This window comes from Oncorhynchus clarkii, chromosome 5 (assembly GCF_045791955.1).
Source record: "Oncorhynchus clarkii lewisi isolate Uvic-CL-2024 chromosome 5, UVic_Ocla_1.0, whole genome shotgun sequence".
Taxonomy (NCBI): domain Eukaryota; kingdom Metazoa; phylum Chordata; class Actinopteri; order Salmoniformes; family Salmonidae; genus Oncorhynchus; species Oncorhynchus clarkii.
In genome coordinates, this window is record NC_092151.1 from 82,247,333 (window position 1) to 82,268,792 (window position 21,460).

Genomic DNA, 21,460 nt, shown 5'->3' on the forward strand with positions numbered 1-21,460 from the left:
TCTGCTATCCCTCCTGTTTCCTCTGTCTCTTCTTCACAGGAGGAGCCTGGTGATTTGACAGGGGTGCCGGAGGAATATCACGATCTGCGCACGGTGTTCAGTCGGTCCAGGGCCACCTCTCTTCCTCCACACCGGTCGTATGATTGTAGTATTGATCTCCTTCCGGGAACCACTCCCCCCCGGGGTAGACTATACTCTCTGTCGGCTCCCGAACGTAAGGCTCTCGAGGATTATTTGTCTGTAGCTCTTGACGCCGGTACCATAGTCCCCTCCTCCTCTCCCGCCGGAGCGGGGTTTTTTTTTGTCAAGAAGAAGGACGGGTCTCTGCGCCCCTGCATAGATTATCGAGGGCTGAATGACATAACAGTTAAGAATCGTTATCCGCTTCCTCTTATGTCTTCAGCCTTCGAGATCCTGCAGGGAGCCAGGTTTTTCACTAAGTTGGACCTTCGTAACGCTTACCATCTCGTGCGCATCAGGGAGGGGGACGAGTGGAAGACGGCGTTTAACACTCCGTTAGGGCACTTTGAATACCGGGTTCTTCCTTTCGGCCTCGCTAACGCTCCAGCTGTCTTTCAGGCATTAGTCAATGATGTCCTGAGAGACATGCTGAACATCTTTGTTTTCGTTTACCTTGACGATATCCTGATTTTTTCACCGTCACTCCAGATTCATGTTCAGCACGTTCGACGTGTCCTCCAGCGCCTTTTAGAGAATTGTCTTTTTGTGAAGGCTGAGAAGTGCACTTTTCATGCCTCCTCCGTCACATTTCTCGGTTCTGTTATTTCCGCTGAAGGCATTAAGATGGATCCCGCTAAGGTCCAAGCCGTCATTGATTGGCCCGTCCCTAAGTCACGCGTCGAGCTGCAGCGCTTTCTCGGCTTCGCGAACTTCTATCGTCGTTTCATCCGTAATTTCGGTCAGGTGGCCGCTCCTCTCACAGCCCTTACTTCTGTCAAGACGTGCTTTAAGTGGTCCGTTTCCGCCCAGGGAGCTTTTGATCTCCTCAAGAATCGTTTTACATCCGCTCCTATCCTTGTTACACCTGACGTCTCTAGACAGTTCGTTGTCGAGGTTGACGCGTCAGAGGTGGGCGTGGGAGCCATTCTTTCTCAGCGCTCCCTCTCTGACGACAAGGTCCACCCATGCGCGTATTTTTCTCATCGCCTGTCGCCGTCGGAACGTAACTATGATGTGGGTAACCGCGAACTGCTCGCCATCCGGTTAGCCCTAGGCGAATGGCGACAGTGGTTGGAGGGGGCGACCGTTCCTTTTGTCGTTTGGACTGACCATAGGAACCTTGAGTACATCCGTTCTGCCAAACGACTTAATGCGCGTCAGGCGCGTTGGGCGCTGTTTTTCGCTCGTTTCGAGTTCGTGATTTCTTATCGTCCGGGCTCTAAGAACACCAAGCCTGATGCTTTGTCTCGTCTCTTCAGTTCTTCAGTAGCCTCCACTGACCCCGAGGGGATTCTCCCTGAGGGGCGTGTTGTCGGGTTGACTGTCTGGGGAATTGAGAGGCAGGTAAAACAAGCGCTCACTCACACTCCGTCGCCGCGCGCTTGTCCTAGGAACCTTCTTTTCGTTCCCGTTCCTACTCGTCTGGCCGTTCTTCAGTGGGCTCACTCTGCCAAGTTAGCCGGCCACCCTGGCGTTCGGGGTACGCTTGCTTCCATTCGCCAGCGTTTTTGGTGGCCCACCCGGGAGCATGACACGCGTCGTTTCGTGGCTGCTTGTTCGGTCTGCGCGCAGACTAAGTCCGGTAACTCTCCTCCTGCCGGCCGTCTCAGGCCGCTTCCTATTCCCTCTCGACCGTGGTCTCACATCGCCTTAGATTTTGTCACCGGACTGCCTTCGTCAGCGGGGAAGACTGTTATTCTTACGGTTGTCGATAGGTTCTCTAAGGCGGCCCATTTCATTCCCCTTGCTAAGCTTCCTTCTGCTAAAGAGACGGCACAAATCATCATCGAGAATGTTTTCAGAATTCATGGCCTTCCGTCAGACGTCGTTTCGGACAGAGGTCCGCAATTCACGTCTCAATTTTGGAGGGAGTTTTGCCGTTTGATTGGGGCTTCCGTCAGTCTCTCTTCCGGCTTTCACCCCCAGTCTAACGGTCAAGCAGAACGGGCCAATCAGACTATTGGTCGCATCTTACGCAGTCTTTCTTTTCGCAACCCTGCGTCTTGGTCAGAACAGCTCCCCTGGGCAGAATACGCCCACAACTCGCTTCCTTCGTCTGCGACCGGGCTATCTCCTTTTCAGAGTAGCCTCGGGTACCAGCCTCCGCTGTTCTCATCTCAGTTCGCCGAGTCCAGCGTCCCCTCCGCTCAGGCTTTTGTCCAACGTTGCGAGCGCACCTGGAAGAGGGTCAGGTCTGCACTTTGCCGTTATAGGACGCAGACTGTGAGGGCTGCTAATAAGCGTAGAACTAAGAGTCCTAGATATTGTCGCGGTCAGAGAGTTTGGCTCTCCACTCAGAACCTTCCCCTTAAGACGGCTTCTCGCAAGTTGACCCCGCGGTTCATTGGTCCGTTCCGTATTTCTCGGGTCATTAATCCTGTCGCAGTTCGACTTCTTCTTCCGCGATACCTTCGTCGCGTCCACCCGGTCTTCCATGTCTCCTGTATTAAGCCCGTTCTTCGCGCCCCCGCTCGTCTTCCCCCCCCCCCCCCCCCATCCTTGTCGAGGGCGCACCCATCTACAGGGTCCGCAGGATTTTGGACATGCGTCCTCGGGGCCGTGGTCACCAGTACCTTGTCGATTGGGAGGGGTACGGTCCTGAGGAGAGGAGTTGGGTTCCCTCTCGGGACGTGCTGGACCGTGCGCTGATCGAGGATTTCCTCCGTTGCCGCCAGGTTTCCTCCTCGAGTGCGCCAGGAGGCGCTCGGTGAGTGGGGGGGTACTGTCATGTTGTGTCTTGTCTCTGTCCTTTCCCTTCACCCTGTCTCCCTCTGCTGGTCGTTGTTAGGTTACCTTTTCTCCCCCGCTTTCTCCCAGCTGTTCCTTGTCTCCTCTAACTACCCATTCACCCCGTTTCCCACCTGTTCCCTTTTTCCCTCTGATTAGGTCCCTATATCTCTCTCTGTTTCTGTTCCTGTCCTTGTCGGATTCTTGTTTGTGTTTCATGCCTGAGCCAGACTATCGTCATGTTTGCTGTAACCTTGTCCTGTCCTGTCGGAATCTGCCGGTCTATCTGAGCCTACCTATGTTTGGTTATTAAAGAAGCTCTGTTTAAGTTAGTTCGCTTTTGGGTCCTCATTCACTCACCATAACAACAACAAGGCTTTGGCCCTCCCAATATGATGAAGCACTCTGTGGAGCATTTCATCTATGACGATCGAACAGATGGCAGCGAATGGCTAATTGCTGTGTGTGTGTGTGTGTGTCAGCCAAGCCAAACCACCAGAGATCAAAGCGCCAGCCCAGCCTTTTAAAGTCAGGTTTGGAACAGAACCACAGAGCTAGGAGCAATTTGCACTAGAAAGCAGTTCCACCAACATAGTGCCCTTCTAGGAAATGTCTTGCTTTTGGGTGAGTGCTTTTTAAAGTCAGTAAATGTAATTAGTTGTTTATTAAGTTGTTGGCTCAGTGATTCACAATGCCCAGGATGTTCATAATCACAGATTGCCTGATCTTAAAGCCTCATACATCCACTGCAAGATAAAGTACCTAGTAATTAAGCTAGTCATTAATGAACTATAAAAAATGGATGAAGGATGAAGTTGACTAGATTTTCATTTATCCCTGACCAAGATGGCTTCCTTTATCTGCTACATTCTAGAGTTATGAAGGTTTATGACATAGGTCACTCTAGTAATATTGCATTTCTATGGTGGAGGTTACCTGGCCATAGCTGCAGAAGGTAGTGCAGCACCTCGATGTGCTTCTTAAAGTGCAGGGCACTGGCCAGCTCTTCTGAGTCGATGAAGACGCGGTTGCTATGGCAGCTGGCCTCCTGGCGTTGGCTGAGCAGCACGGGGCCAAAGCACACTGCCAGGTTCTGACACGTCATCTTGTTGACGTCGTGGTGCGACGCCACCAGCTTCAGGTGGTCCAGCAGCCTCCGCAGGGTCAACTGGGATCACACAGACAGAGAGCATGCTGGGTCAGGGCAGGCTAACACAACTGTACTGCGCTGCCTCAGATATTTTCTCTTTTTACAGCATGGTTCCAGAAACTACAGGGAGGATTCGTAATCAGGCCAGCTCAGTACAGCTTGGTTTGGCTCAGGTACGGCTCAGTAGTGTGAAAAGCCCTTAAAAGGATCTTCTCCTTACCCTCTCCACCTCTGGCAGGTTCTCCAGCAGGCTGACAGTCTGCTCTGTGTCCGCCAGGTCGTTCTCACATCCTCCTGCTCCAATACGCAGAGGCCTCTTAGCCATGGAGTCTAACACAGCCTCATACAGGTGCTTAGTGATGAGGGGGTACGGCAACTCACGCAGGTAGTCCTTCAGCACACCTGGAGAGAGGAAGGGATGGACAGAGAGAAAGAGGGAGGGAGAGAGAGACAGAGGCAAGAGAGAGAGGGGGCGAGAGAGGGGTGGGGGGAGAAGGAGAACATGAGAAACCCTTTATGGAATGAACAGAATAATAAACTTTGATTATAACAACTCTGGCAACGATGATGACAGCAACCAGATGTTACTTCAGAGGGCAGAAAAGATTTTCACCAGAAAGAAGACCATGAAGAACACCACTGTCTGTCTGTGCCATCTGGACCTGATTCAGGCTCGATCAGCTGGGCTTTAGATGCTTTTTTCACAGCTCAATCGAGTGAAACACACTACCTCTTATGTACTTCACAAGACAGCTTAAATACCTGACAAATTGCTAACAATATAATCTTTATGAAGAGACGTTATTGAGAAATCAAAGGCTTTTCTTCTCCCTTACTTTTACACAGCAGGCTGGGCCTGGTACACACTCTGCTGGCTGCCAAGGATTTTAGGACCCATTGTTGTGGTGGGCTCTGTTCTGGGGGCATCTAGGGCAATGCCTGATTGGAATCGGGCGTGACATGGCAGCCTGAGAATGTTGAAGAGGGGGTGGGGGGGACTCGATTCTGTGATGGTGGAGACTTTTAAACCTGTAACTCCAGCCACATTCAGCCTCCAACAGGCCCAGACAAAAGAGGCGAGCAAACATGAAACCCACACTGTCTGTCTCCACTAAGCCCCCTTAAAAGTATTTTATTTTCCTCAAAGGCGAGGAGAAAAAATAACAGACAAATATGGAAATAAAGAAAGACGTCTTGGCAGCGTGTCAATTTTCAGCGGTGGAATGGATTAATATTTTTATATTTTTTTCTGTGCGTAACTAGCTATCGCTTTTCAGAGCAGAACTTTGAGTTGGGCAGTCAGTGGGTCCTCAGTGATTTGGAGACAGAGACTGAGGCTGTTTCAGTTAGTAACTACTACAGGTCCATTACCATACAAAGACAACTTCAGTTCAGACGCATGTACGTGACTAGATTGACAATAACATCCAGATTAAGCCGCTGTAAATAGAGCTGCTTAATCAATTAAGCATGGCATATAACCAGTACAATCAGTACACTTAATTGGGTTTTGGCTTTTTTCACAACAGTTCTCCAGAGTATAACTACAACGGTATAAGAAGAACTTTATGTAAATTGTTACCCATATTTTATTTCTAACATACTACATTACAACTCACGGTCTAGTCGTCTTGCCTAACAGCTTTATAGGAGAAATAAGAGCATGAATCAATGTTCACTTTTTAATCCTGTCCAATCCCGTTGTTCACTTAAGGAAGAGGGAGTCATTAACTTAATGCTGTCCCGTCTTTTTCAGACTGCCTGGTATAATCTCTATCAATGCTACCCTCTAGTCCAGATAGAAACAAGCATGAAACAAAGAGCAGACCGAAATCATACTGGGAATCTGGGATTAGGCTGCTTTTTAGTATGTGGAATAACCAGCATTTCCTCCCCAGAGATGGACTAATAAAGTACTATTCTATTCTACATCCAGAACATGTAGTCTGGCGGGAATGCAGTAGGTGGACTTCTGTTGACAGAGTGATGTAGATTTAGTCCACTGTTGAAAACTCCCAGATGCCCATCAGGCTGAGTTGTGTTTTACTCATCACCAGACTCCTGCAGTTTAAGGATGGGATCTGCAGTAGGGGAAACAGCGCCACTGGCTGTCCCACTACAGCTGTTATAGGTTTTGTTGTCGAGCTGAGATTTTGTTGTTGTTGCAGTACATATTGTGCTCTTCAGTCGCGAGTGCAATGATGTCCGAGGTGACAGTGTCCATTGTTTTCAGTAACTTGTTTGTTGTTGTAATATCACAAACCAACATGGCCTTTTCAACATTAAGGATTCTAGCTTCAAACACACTGTCAAGAGCATAGTCTAGTGGTAAGACTGATTACAAATCAAATCTAAAGAAAATATATATAGTAGGACCCTATGTTAAAGATTTATACATACTGTATGCTCTTTAAAGTTGTTGCTGTGTAAGAAAGGATTTCCCTCCTATATATCGCTCCTGACCTACAGTACATAAAACTCAGGGGTGTGACCGTTTCTTTCCCTTCCTCTGTCCCTAACTCAGGTCTGTTTTTCACATCAGGAGTCAGAATCTGAGCCCCCTCCATAACTGTACTCAAGACCCAACATGCCTCAACATAGCAGTGCAGAGGACAGTCTGCCGTTTGTGCATTCCTACACCACATAGCCATGGTGGTGCTGCAGATTTAATTCTACTAAAAAACAACTACGTTTGCTGTGTCAAGCCATCATGGTAGGCACTTAAAGCATCATCCTGTCTCTCTCTCAATTCAATTCAATTCAAGTGACTTCATTGGCATGGGAAACATATGTTTACATTGCCAAAGCAAGTGAAATGGATAAACAAAAGTGAACAGTAAATATTACAATAACGCAAGTTCCAAAAGAATAAAGACATTTCAAATGTCATATTATGTCCATATACAGTGTTGTAACAATGTGCAAATAGTTAAAGTACAAAACTGAAAATAAATAAACATAAATATGGGTTCAATTTACAATGGTGTTTGTTCTTCACTGGTTGACCTTTCTTGTGGCACACATCTTGCTGCTGTGATTGCATACTGCGGTATTTCATCCAATAGATATGGGAGTTCATCAAAATTGGATTTGTTTTCTAATTCTTTGTGGGTCTGTGTAATCTGAGGGAAATATGTGTCTCTAATATGGTCATACATTTGGCAGGAGGTTAGCAAGTGCAGCTCAGTTTCCACCTCATTTTGTGGGCAGTGAGCACATAGTGTCACGGGCGGCGAATGAAGAGGACCAAAGCGCAGCTTGGTGAGTGCACATATTCCTTTTATTTAGGATGACGACACCGACAAAAAACAATACACAATACAAACAACCGTGAAGCTTAAGGGCTGGGAAAAAGGGCTACCTAAGTATGGTTCCCAATCAGAGACAACGATAGACAGCTGTCCCTGATTGAGAACCATACCCGGCCAAAACATAGAAATAAAGAAACATAGAAAACAAAACATAGAATGCCCACCCCACATCACACCCTGACCTAACCAAATAGAGAAATAAAACGGCTCTTTGAGGTCAGGGCGTGACACATAGCCTGTCTTCTCTAGAGAGCCAGGTATGCCTACAGTGACCTTTCTCAATAGCAAGGCTATGCTCACTGAGTCTGTACATAGTCAAAGCTTTCCTTAAGTTTGGGTCAGTCACAGTGGTCAGGTATTCTGCCACTGTGTACTCTCTGTTTAGGGCCAAATAGCATTCTAGTTTGCTCAGTTTTTTTGTTAATTCTTTCCAATGTGTCAAGTAATTATCTTTTTGTTTGCTCATGGTTTGGTTGGGTCTAATTGTGTTGCTGTCCTGGGGCTCTGTGGGGTCTGTTTGTGTTTGTGAACAGAGCCCCAGGATCAGCATACTTAGGGGACTCTTCTCCAGGTTCATTTCTCTGTAGATAATGGCTTTGTTATGTAAGGTTTGGGAATCGCTTCCTTTTAGGAAGAAATGTAGAAATGTAAGGTCTCTTTTCTGGATTTTGATAATTAGCGGGTATCGGCCTAATTCTGCTCTGCAGGCATTATTTGGAGCTTTAAATTGTACACAGAGGATATTTTTGCAGAATTATGCATGCAGTCTCAATTTGGTGTTTGTCACATTTTGTGATTTCTCTCTTCTCTCTCTCTCCCCTCTCCCAGCCCCCCACCATTCTCCCCCTTTCGCTTAGGTAGATCTACAATGATGACAGGTCTCTGTTCAGACTGGAGGACTGCATGCCTAGATGAAAACAGCAGATATGAAAAGGAAATTTTTGTTCAGGGAGCCTGGTGATAGATAGCACTCCAACCAGCCTGCCAGTCAGTCAACCTGCCCCTCTTTAACAACAGTCTGGGCAGAGACTCTACCTGGTTTACTATTGAGCTTTTGAAACATTTGACAAACAGCTACAATGTTGTTTGCTTTTTCATTGATGATTTTTTTCCCCATTTGACTCAGAGGTACCAGGTATTAAAGAGATGTTCAGAATGTACAGTGTTAGATAAGTACAGATAAAGGAGAGATAAATGTAACAGGGTTTTACTTCTAGCTCTCTGGATACTTCCTCAGACATGCTGATTTCCCAGACAGATAGAAGCAGTGTTTGTGAACATCCTCCAGCAAAACCAAAACACAGTGTTCTATCAGTCCTCACAGAAACAAATAGATTCATCAACTTCAGTTTAATCTAGTTATTCCATCGCCAACTAACATAGGGCTGTACTATTACCAAGTTTGAAATGCAATGTGACAATGAAAATAACCTTTTTTTTTTATTTTTACTACTGAGCAAATAATTATAGATTATAGGTTCTCACTTATACCACCTTAATGACCTCTGTGTGAACACAACACACCTATAACTCAATACACACCAAGATTCTATGTTCCCTTCCGCAGTAGTTTTGATATAAACACTGGTCCCCCTGTTTGTGTGTGTGTGTGTGTGTGTGTGTGTGTGTGTGTGTGTGTTTGTGTGTGTGTGTGTGTGTGTGTGTGTGTTTGTGTTTGTGTGTTGTGTGTGTGTGTGTGTGTGTGTGTTTTGTGTGTGTGTGTGTGTGTGTGTTTGTGTGTGTGTGTGTGTGTGTGTGTGTTTGTGTGTGTGTGTGTGTGTGCGTGTGTAGTGACTCAGAGCAGAGAGAATGCAGCCATTATGTGTGGGGTAAATGATTAGCCTGCTATGACACAGCTCTGTGTTTACTCTGCCGTTGGAGTACCTTAACCCCTTTTGGGGCTTGCCACACACACAAGCACACACACACACACACACACACACACACACACACACACACACACACACACACACACACACACACACACACACACACACACACACACACACACACCAGGCAAGGTCATGCTCAGTTTGGAACAGGTGGCCTTCCTCTTCAGGTGTTGCCTTTATTTTCACAGCCTGTGATGTGTTAGGCAACAAACATATCATGGAGATGAGGAATGTTGTTGTTCAGGGAAGGTGTTTGTGTTTTTCAGGGAAGTTGTTTTGGGATTTTCCTATAGGGGAATTGGTGGCAGAAATGAGCTTTGAGTTGATAGAGAAATGTGTTGTGTTTTTGGTCCAAAGTTTAGTCATTGACAGGCAAATCTTATACATACGGTTTCTCACAACTGAAATTGTAGACTTGTGCAGAATATCTACAAGAAACACTACAAGACCCATATGGCAATGGTCCAACACCTTTTTCAAACAAAACTACAGGTCACTGCTGCCGTTGGTCGATGCTGCCCTAAAGAAACAAATAGGGGCTTGTTCTCCCCTTCCAACACCTGCCTTCTCCTCACACTCCCAGACCAGTAGAGAGAGAGTCAGAGGGGCTGTAGAGGACAGGGGGCGGGGCCTTGCCTTGCCCTGCCCGCTTCTCTCTCTGACACCCACCCACTCACACTGGACAAGGACTGTAGGTGTTTGTATGACGGGCCCTTCCTGCCTCCTGTTCGGCCTAGAGTTCAGCTAAGCCACCATGCCTCCACTTAACCAAATACCATCTGTGTGTTCTGCATCAAAGAGAGCACTATTAATGACTTTCCATGTATTCACTGCATGGGGAGGGCTGGACTGGAGGACTGGAAGGGCAGCTAGCTGGACTACAAACTAGACTCTTTATCCTTGTTAACAAAGGGAGTCTCTTAAATCAGATGCAATTTCCGATTCAAACTTTCGGTTTGTAATGACCTTTGTCGGAGCAACTAGCAGCTCATCACACATACAGACTCTAACTAAGCCCAAACCACTATCTTCCCTTTCACTGAGAAGAGGGAAATTACACTGATTCACCATCAACCCTTGCTCTATTTCATTTAGAACGCATCACTGAGGCTTCTTGTTGTGTTGGCTTCCTGCCAAGAAAAGGTTGATAGATGGGACTCTCAGATAACTGTCCATGCATTAGCTACCAGGTGGAGAAACAACATCAGTTACATCTAAAATGATCCTCGTACAGTCTCATTGCTGTGTTACATAGACTAGAAATATACAATACTTCAATAATAACTTAAAAATGGCAGATGTTGTGACTGACCTAGTCGGCCTCTCAGAAGCCTCCTTGTGTAAAGCATGGCGTTCTCTGAGATCAGAACCAGAGAAGTCTGAAGTAATGCCTGGCCGGTGACCGAAGCACACCACCATGACTAAAACTAAAATGAGCAGCTTGTCCTTCCATCTGTGCTCCTGACTGAAGGGGCTGGGGGGGGCGGGTCTGTGGACACGGGGTCCTGCCAAAGCCCTCACAGCCCCGGAGGAATGTCTCTGAGTCAAAGGGGGCTAAAGAGAGAGAGAGCTCCTGCCCCCTCCACCACCCTTCTTGATTTAAGTCACATCCCAGCTGTCAACACTAATTCAATTACAGTAGAGACCTACACCATCTAGACTCCTGTTGTCATCCATGTTAACCTACATACAACTTCTGAATGTACTGACAAGTTTTAATGTTAATACCAAAAAAGTCTGTACCTAAAAATACTGTATCGCAATAAAAAAATCTAACCCAGAAATTCCGCTGCCTGAGACAAAAAAGAGCCATTGGCTAAATTCAGTTCATGTATGTTACCATAACTATTCTCTATTCAGAGCATGACAATCATGATGAGTTGTTTCCTTTGTCTGGGATCATGGTTTGAAACAAAGTAAGGCTAGGCAGTTCACATGTTTTGCAAGCTTTGGATTGAACTTTGACACGGGGTAATCCCTTTCAATACCTCTGCCTTTTAAATGAGCCGGGTGACAACCCAGACCTCGCCGCCACCTCTTAGCTCATCCATTTGGCCTGCTTATTAGCTAGTCTCTCTGTCTCTCTCTCTGGCTGACCTGACTACACTCAAACCACCAACCCCCATACCCCACCCCCCTCTATCTATCACTGCTCTCAGCCCAGCCACCCTTCCCCCGCGCTCTCCCTCTCACTCCCTCAGCCCATCTGCAACAGCCACACGCTCGGCAGAGTAAATTTAGACAGCAAGCAAAAACCAACAATCCACACTGGTGCTGGCCCTTTTTTTCTAACCCGCTCAACTGTTAACTGTGTTCTTTGCCCTGCCATGCTAATGCATTTGGATCAAAGCAGGCATGATACGAGGACGCCTATATGGGCCTCTTTCCAAAACCAACAGCAGCTCCCACAATGCCAAGGGGCTTCCATGGTCTTCCTCTTTTTCGGTGGGAAGAAAATAATAATCTGTGAGCAAGTATTTTTATTTATTATTTTTCTCTTAACTGTTGCCCCTCCCCTGTCTATTCCCGGAATCTGTACTTATTGGTTAACAAGTGACATGGCAGACATACTCTGGAAGTTAACAGATCATTGGTGTTGTTTAGCTATTTTGATCAGGCTAACATCCTTCTGCAGGCTGCAGCGAAGGAGAATATTGGACATTCACTCCAGTCCCAACATGGCCAAGCAGAACAGTTTAGTCCTAGTTTGTCATTGATAATGATAGAAACCAGTGAGGAATTACATTACTTCAAGTGTAGTGAAACTGGGTTATTGTCCTCTATTTAATGTGTAAATAATGGTAACCCTCAGTGCGTGAATTATGTTCAGGGGTCTGTGTGTGTGTGTGTGTGTGTGTGTGTGTGTGTGTGTGTGTGTGTGTGTGTGTGTGTGTGTGTGTGTGTGTGTGTGTGTCAGAGCGGGGGTGGTCAGAGCGAGTGGCATGTCTAAACCTGGGGAAGGGAAATGAAGGAATGACCTAAATGCACATTGGTCTGGATGGTTGGCTGGCTGATGTGAGGGCTCTCCTCTCAGATACACTCACATGCTGGTGGTATGCTGACTGGAATGCTTTTACAACAAACAAAAACATGCAAGTAAGCATGCACGCACACACACATGTACACACACACACACACACACACACGTACACACACACACGTACAGTGCCTTGCGAAAGTATTCGGCCCCCTTGAACTTTGCGACCTTTTGCCACATTTCAGGCTTCAAACACAAAGATATAAAACTGTGAAGAATCAACAACAAGTGGGACACAATCATGAAGTGGAACTACATTTATTGGATATTTCAAACTTTTTTAACAAATCAAAAACTGAAAAATTGGGCGTGCAAAATTATTCAGCCCCTTTACTTTCAGTGCAGCAAACTTTCTCCAGAAGTTCAGTGAGGATCTCTGAATGATCCAATGTTGACCTAAATGACTAATGATGATAAATACAATCCACCTGTGTGTAATCAAGTCTCCGTATAAATGCACCTGCACTGTGATAGTCTCAGAGGTCCGTTAAAAGCGCAGAGAGCATCATGAAGAACAAGGAACACACCAGGCAGGTCCGAGATACTGTTGTGAAGAAGTTTAAAGCCGGATTTGGATACAAAAAGATTTCCCAAGCTTTAAACATCCCAAGGAGCACTGTGCAAGCGATAATATATATAATAAGGAGTATCAGACCACTGCAAATCTACCAAGACCTGGCCGTCCCTCTAAACTTTCAGCTCATACAAGGAGAAGACTGATCAGAGATGCAGCCAAGAGGCCCATGATCACTCTGGATGAACTGCAGAGATCTACAGCTGAGGTGGGAGACTCTGTCCATAGGACAACAATCTGGCCTTTATGGAAGAGTGGCAAGAAGAAAGCCATTTCTTAAAGATATCCATAAAAAGTGTCGTTTAAAGTTTGCCACAAGCCACCTGGGAGACACACCAAACATGTGGAAGAAGGTGCTCTGGTCAGATGAAACCAAAATGGAACTTTTTGGCAACAATGCAAAACGTTATGTTTGGCGTAAAAGCAACACAGCTGAACACACCATCCCCACTGTCAAATATGGTGGTGGCAGCATCATGGTTTGGGCCTGCTTTTCTTCAGCAGGGACAGGGAAGATGGTTAAAATTGATGGGAAGATGGATGGAGCCAAATACAGGACCATTCTGGAAGAAAACCTGATGGAGTCTGCAAAAGACCTGAGACTGGGACGGAGATTTGTCTTCCAACAAGACAATGATCCAAAACATAAAGCAAAATCTACAATGGAATGGTTCAAAAATAAACATATCCAGGTGTTAGAATGGCCAAGTCAAAGTCCAGACCTGAATCCAATCGAGAATCTGTGGAAAGAACTGAAAACTGCTGTTCACAAATGCTCTCCATCCAACCTCACTGAGCTCGAGCTGTTTTGCAAGGAGGAATGGGAAAAAATTTCAGTCTCTCGATGTGCAAAACTGATAGAGACATACCCCAAGTGACTTACAGCTGTAATCGCAGCAAAAGGTGGCGCTACAAAGTATTAACTTAAGGGGGCTGAATAATTTTGCACGCCCAATTTTTCAGTTTTTGATTTGTTAAAAAAGTTTGAAATATTCAATAAATGTCGTTCCACTTCATGATTGTGTCCCACTTGTTGTTGATTCTTCACAAACAAATACAGTTTTATATCTTTATGTTTGAAGCCTGAAATGTGGCAAAAGGTCGCAAAGTTCAAGGGGGCCGAATACTTTCGCAAGGCACTGTAAATGCAAACGCACACACACATGCACAGACACATGTGTGTACAGTGCCCTCAGAGAGCATTCACACCCCTTGACTTTTTCCACATTTTGTTTTGTTACAAAGTGGGATTAAAATGGATTGAATTGTCGTTTTTGGTCAAAGATCTACACAAAATACTCTGTAATGTCAAAGTGGAAGAAAAATTATAACATTTGTAAAAAATATATGAAAAATAAAACAGTAATATATCTTGATTAGATAACTATTCAACCCCCTGAGTCAATACATGTTAGAATTACCTTTAGCAGCGATTACATCTTATCAGCGATTAAGAGCTTAGCCCACCTGGATTGTACAACATTTGGCCATTATTCTTTTCAAAATTCTTCAAGCTCTGTCAAATTGGTTGTTGATCATTGCTAGTCAACAATTTTCAGGTCCTGCAATAGATTTTCAAGCAGATTTAATCAAAACTGTAACTTGGTCACTCAGGAACATTCACTGTCTTCTTGGTAAGCAACTCTGTTTTAGGTTATTGTTCTGCTGGAAGGTGAATTCATCTCCCAGTGTCTGGTGGAAAACAGACTGGACCAGGTTTTCCTCTAGGATTTTTGCTGTGCTTAGCTCCATTCTTTTTTCTTCAAAAACTCCTTATCGATCACAAGCATACCCATAATATGATGCATCCACCACTATGCTTGAAAATATAGAAAGTGGTACTCAGTAATGTGTTGTATTGAATTTGGATTTGCCCCAAACATAGCACTTTGTATTCAGGACAAAAAGTGAATTGTTTTGCCACATTGTTTGCAGTATTAATTTAGTGCCTTGTTGGAAACAACTTTCTAAAGGCACTGTACATGTCACACACACAGCAATAGTTTTAATAGGTGTTACAGGACAGAGGTTCTGATGCTATTTGCAGTGTAATGTTACCTGTGATGACGTTGATGTCAGGGTAGGTGTTTTCACAGAGCTCCACACCCAGGCTGTCCCTTTCAAAGGCCTCCCGAAGCTCCTTCTTTACTGCCGCTGAACCACACAGACGGTAGAGGCCCACAACCTGCAAAAACACATAGACAACCAGGTTAAATACACACAACCTGCAAAAACACACACAACCAGGTTAAATACACACAACCTGCAGAAACACATACACAACCAGGTTAAATACACACAACCTGCAGAAACACACACAACCAGGTTAAATACACACAACCTGCAAAAACACACATAACCAGGTTAAATACACACAACCTGCAGAAACACATACACAACCAGGTTAAATACACACAACCTGCAAACACACATAGACAACCAGGTTAAATACACACAACCAGGTTAAATACACACAACCTGCAAACACACATAGACAACCAGGTTAAATACACACAACCAGGTTAAATACACACAACCTGTAAAATCACATACACAACCAGGTTAAATACACACAACCTGCAGAAACACATACACAACCAGGTTAAATACACACAACCTGCAGAAACACATAGACAACCAGGTTAAATACACACAACCTGCAGGGTTAAATACACACAACCTGCAGAAACACACAACCAGGTTAAATATACACAACCAGGTTAAATACACACAACCTGCAGAAACACACAACCAGGTTAAATACACACAACCAGGTTAAATACACACAACCTGCAGAAACACACAACCAGGTTAAATACACACAACCTGCAGAAACACACAACCAGGTTAAATACACACAACCAGGTTAAATACACACAACCATGTTAAATACACACAACCTGCAGAAACACACAACCTGCAGAAACACACAACTAGGTCAAACACAAAGACAAAACCTGCTAAAATCACTCACATGACTAGGTTAAATACTCACCGTCCCCAATACAGAGTGCAGACCCTCTAACATGAGTCATTATACCATTAGGGTTATACCATTATCTATATACAACAGCGTTTCCCCTAGGATTTTCAGCAGATAGTGGACGGGCGGAGGGAGGCACTTCTGGTGACTTTTAAAAATACATTCTATTCCAAAATGCATAAAAATGATATGAGGTTGACAACATCTGAAATATAACTGATGTGCACCACTGCACTGTAGAAATGATGAGGAGCAAGCTGTGACTGGACGCTCGTGGCTCTCATTCACGCCACTGCTTGCTATGTTTGCTACAAATATATGTTGTAATTTGTCACTCTGATCTTAAAGGGATAGTATAAGATTTTGGCACTTCAAATACAAATTGTATCCATGGGTTAAACAACTCTGAAAGTATAAAAAGGGCTTAATTGCCACAATCTGGCACTATTCCTTTAAAAGTGTCAAATATAAATAAACACTTGACTGAATTTGAGAAACCTTGGCTTAGATCATGTATTCCATCCCTCTCAAATCGTGCTATGGCACATTCTTCTGTCTCTTTTACAAAACAGGTGTAAAAAAAACAGATCGGACAAGTAGGCGTGCAATGGATTATGGTCTTTGTAGTTAATTAACATTATTTCTGCGCTAAACTATGTAGAATATTGGCCTGTTGGAAACTACATCTCCCTACTACATCACAGACTTCGGGCATGATCTGATTTATCTCTACAGAAACTGCACAACGTGTGCATTGAGCTGACAGAATAATTTTTTACAAAACGGAATTCAAATAATTTAACCGATGTCTGTCAATTAGTTGTTTGAAAACCGAAATGTCAGTTAATTGCTCAGCACTAATGACTAGCAAGGATCCCACAGCTGTCAGTTCAAACCATGGCAGTCACACACTGTAAACAACCTCTTAGAGTAGCAACAGAGTAGTTACATGACCAGTGAAACCACCATGGAAAACCCATGGGAACACGGAGCCTGTGTGTACTGGCTGATCACAATATACACTTAATTACACTGTTATGAACTGTTTGGAACTGTTATGAATAGCTCAATGATACAGCTCCCTAATCTCCGGCCAGGGAACTGCCATGTTCCAGGTAGTGCAGCACCTATCTATGGTTCTGGGTGGTACGAAGCCTCTTTGCTTTGTTTCTTACTAAACAATAGGTTTAATGAGTACAATGCAGAAACCACGTTCTCTTGCATAACCCAGAGGGGTACTGCACTGACTGGACTCCTCACAACTGGAATTGGAAGCTAGCTAAACACCAACAAGCATAAAATACCTGTATTTATGGAAAATATGTTTGAAAAGGGTATTCTGTTTATAAATGATATTGTAAATTGAAATGGTAGAGTTTTGTCTTTCATGGAGTAATCCGAATTGTATGGCAAGGTCTGCTCAATCCAAGATTACAACTAATTGATTACAGCATTACCCCAAAAACGGAGGATGCAGGTGGCAGTTGGAAAAGGTAGGAAACTGGTAGTCACCTGGAATGCATTTCAGTTAACAAGTGTGCCTTGTTAAAAGTTCATTTGTGGAATTTCTTTCCTTCTTAATGCATTTGTGCCAATCAGTTTTGTTGTAACAAGGTAGGAGTGGTATACAAAAGATTGCCCTACTTGGTAAAAGACCAAAAACCTTCAAGTGCTATGATGAAACTGGCTCTCATGAGGACCGCCACAGAGGATAAGTTCATTTGAGTTAACTGCTCTTCAGATTGCAACAAGTAACAGACACATCTCAACATCAACTGTTCAGAGGAGACTGTGTGAATCAGGCCTTCATGGTCGATTTGCTGAAAAGAAACTACTACAAAATGACACTAATAAGAAGAAGAGACTTGCTTGGGCAAAGAAACACGAGCAATCTGTCCTTTGGTCTGATGAGTCCAAATTGGAGATTTTTGATTCCAACCACCGTGTCTTTGTGAGACGCAGAGTAGGTGAACGGATGATCTCTGCATGTGTGGTTCCCACCAAAAAGCATGAAGGAGGAGGTGTGCTGGTGTGTGGGTGCTTTGCTGGTGACACTGTCAGTGATTTATTTAGAATTCAAGGCACACCTAACCAGAATGGCTACTACAGCATTCTGCAGCGATACGCCATCGCATCTGGTTTGCAGTTAGTTAGACTATAATTTGTTTTTTCAACAGGACAATGACCCAAAACAAACCTCCAGGCTATGTAAGGGCTATTTGACCAAGAAGAAGAGTGATGGTGCTGCATCAAATGACCTGGCCTCCATAATCACCTGACCTCAACCCAATTGAGATGGTTTGGGGTGAGTTGGACTGCAGAGAGAAGGATAAGCAGCCAACAAGTGCTCAGCATAGTCCTTTAAGACTGTTGGAAAAGCATTCCTCACTAAGCTGGTTGAGAGAATGCCAAGAGTGTGCAAAGCTGTCATCAACGAAAAGGGTGACTACTTTGAAGAATCTCAAATATAAAATATATTTGGTTTGTTTAACACTTTTTTGGTTACTATATGAGTTAGTTCATAGTTTTGATGTCTTCACTATAATTCTACAATATAGGAAAAAAAAGGAAAAAAAAAATAACTTTTTATGAGAAGGTGTGTCCAAACCTTTGAGTGGTACTGTATGTAAATTAGATATATATGTATTTCATTTCAATAAATGTGCAAAAATCTCTACAAACATGTTTTCACTTTGTCATTATGGGGTATATATGTGTAGATGAGTGCCAAAAATCGATTTAATCCATTTTGAATTCAGCCTGTAAAACAACATAATGTGGAATAAGCCAAGGGGTAGGAATACATTCTGAAGCCCCTAGCTCGGTACATAGCTGGATATCTATGGTGTTTACAGGCCTCCTGGCTCCAGCCCCTAGCTCGGTACATAGCTGGATATCTATGGTGTTTACAGGCCTCCTGGCTCCAGCCCCTAGCTCGGTACATAGCTGGATATCTATGGTGTTTACAGGCCTCCTGGCTCCAGCCCCTAGCTCGGTACATAGCTGGATATCTATGGTGTTTACAGGCCTCCTGGCTCCAGCCCCTAGCTCGGCACATAGCTGGATATCTATGGTGTTTACAGGCCTCCTGGCTCCAGCCCCAAGCTCGGCACATAGCTGGATATCTATGGTGTTTACAGGCCTCCTGGCTCCAGCCCCTAGCTCGGCACATAGCTGGATATCTATGGTGTTTACAGGCCTCCTGGCTCCAGCCCCTAGCTCGGCACATAGCTGGATATCTATGGTGTTTACAGGCCTCCTGGCTCCAGCCCCTAGCTCGGTACATAGCTGGATATCTATGGTGTTTACAGGCCTCCTGGCTCCAGCCCCTAGCTCGGTACATAGCTGGATATCTATGGTGTTTACAGGCCTCCTGGCTCCAGCCCCTAGCTCGGAACATAGCTGGATATCTATGGTGTTTACAGGCCTCCTGGCTCCAGCCCCTAGCTCGGTACATAGCTGGATATCTATGGTGTTTACAGGCCTCCTGGCTCCAGCCCCTAGCTCGGCACATAGCTGGATATCTATGGTGTTTACAGGCCTCCTGGCTCCAGCCCCTAGCTTGGCACATAGCTGGATATCTATGGTGTTTACAGGCCTCCTGGCTCCAGCCCCTAGCTCGGTACATAGCTGGATATCTATGGTGTTTACAGGCCTCCTGGCTCCAGCCCCTAGCTCGGTACATAGCTGGATATCTATGGTGTTTACAGGCCTCCTGGCTCCAGCCCCTAGCTCGGCACATAGCTGGATATCTATGGTGTTTACAGGCCTCCTGGCTCCAGCCCCTAGCTCGGCACATAGCTGGATATCTATGGTGTTTACAGGCCTCCTGGCTCCAGCCCCTAGCTCGGCACATAGCTGGATATCTATGGTGTTTACAGGCCTCCTGGCTCCAGCCCCTAGCTCGGCACATAGCTGGATATCTATGGTGTTTACAGGCCTCCTGGCTCCAGCCCCTAGCTCGGCACATAGCTGGATATCTATGGTGTTTACAGGCCTCCTGGCTCCAGCCCCTAGCTCGGCACATAGCTGGATATCTATGGTGTTTACAGGCCTCCTGGCTCCAGACCCTAGCTCGGCACATAGCTGGATATCTATGGTGTTTACAGGCCTCCTGGCTCAAGCCCCTAGCTTGGCACATCGCTGGATATCTATGGTGTTTACAGACCTCCTGGCTCAAGCCCCTAGCTCGGCACATAGCTGGATATCTATGGTGTTTACAGGCCTCCTGGCTCCAGCCCCTAGCTCGGCACATAGCTGGATATCTATGGTGTTTACAGGCCTCCTGGCTCCAGCCCCTAGCTCGGCACATAGCTGGATATCTATGGTGTTTACAGACCTCCTGGCTCCAGCCCCTAGCTCGGCACATCGCTGGATATCTATGGTGTTTACAGGCCTCCTGGCTCCAGCCCTTAGCTCGGCACATCGCTGGATATCTATGGTGTTTACAGGCCTCCTGGCTCCAGCCCTTAGCTCGGCACATAGCTGGATATCTATGGTGTTTACAGGCCTCCTGGCTCCAGCCCTTAGCTCGGCACATCGCTGGATATCTATGGTGTTTACAGGCCTCCTGGCTCCAGCCCTTAGCTCGGGACACATAGCTGGAAATCTACAGCGCATTCGGAAAGTATGCAGATCCCTTGACTTTTTCCACATTTTGTTACATTACAGCCTTATTCTAAAATGGATTAAATGAGTCCTTTAGATGCCTTTTGGCAAACTCCAAGCAGGCTGTCATGTGCCTTTTACTGAGGAGTGGCTTCCATCTGGCCCCTCTACCATAAAGGGCTGATTGCCGGAGTGCTGCAGAGATGGTTGTCCTTCTGGAAGGCCCTCCCATCTCCACAGAGGAACTCTGGAGCTCTGTCAAAGTGACCATCCGGTTCTTGGTTACCTCCCTGACCAAGACTCACCTCCCCCGATTGCTCAGTTTGGCCGGGCGGCCAGCTCTAGGAAGAGCCTTGGTGGTTCTAAACTTCTTCCATTTAAGAATGACAGAGGCCACTGTGTTCTTGGGGACCTTCGATGCTGCAGAAATGTTTCTGTGCCCTTCCCCAGACCTGTGCCTCAATACAATCCTGTCTCTGAGCTCTAAGGTTTTTGCGCTGACATGTACAGTCAACTGTGGGACCTTATATAGGGAGGTATGTGCCTTTCCAAATCATGCTCAATCAATTAAATTTACCACAGGTGGAATCCAATCAAGTTGTAGAAACATCTCAAGGATGATCAATGGAAACAGGATGCACCTGAGATCAATTTCGAGTCTCATAGCAAAGTCTCATAGCAAAGGGTAATACTTATTTAAATAAGGTATTTATGTTTTATTATTTTTAATACATTTGCAAAAACTTCCAAAAACCTGTTTTTGCTTTGTCATTATGGGGTATTTTGTGTAGAGGGATGAGGAAAAAATGTCATATAATCAATTTTAGAATAAGGCTGTAACGTAACAAAATGTGGAAAAAGTAAAGGGGTCTGAATACTTTCCAAATGCACCATATATTTTTAACAGGCCTCTAGGCTCCAGACCCTAGCTTGGTACATAGCTGGTTATCTATTACTTTTAACAGGCCTCCAGACTACAGCCACTAATGTCTACACAG

The 21,460-nt window shown here is 45.2% G+C and overlaps 1 protein-coding gene across 4 annotated transcripts in view; it reads right to left on the bottom strand.

Moving 5' to 3' along the window:
• The window catches only part of LOC139409459 (synapse defective 1, Rho GTPase, homolog 2 (C. elegans)), a 75,423-nt gene that overhangs the window by 20,236 nt on the left and 33,727 nt on the right, over window positions 1–21,460 (bottom strand). For 3 of the 4 annotated variants that reach the window (XM_071154635.1, XM_071154634.1, XM_071154633.1), the window contains exons 4-6: window positions 14,930–15,056; window positions 4,278–4,459; window positions 3,844–4,075 (exon numbers count right to left, since the gene is read on the bottom strand). In XM_071154635.1, the coding sequence (XP_071010736.1) occupies window positions 3,844–4,075; window positions 4,278–4,459; window positions 14,930–15,056 (541 nt within the window). Of the gene's footprint in view, window positions 1–3,843; window positions 4,076–4,277; window positions 4,460–14,929; window positions 15,057–21,460 lie in introns of those variants that run through there. The other variant, XR_011634402.1, reaches the window with a different exon arrangement.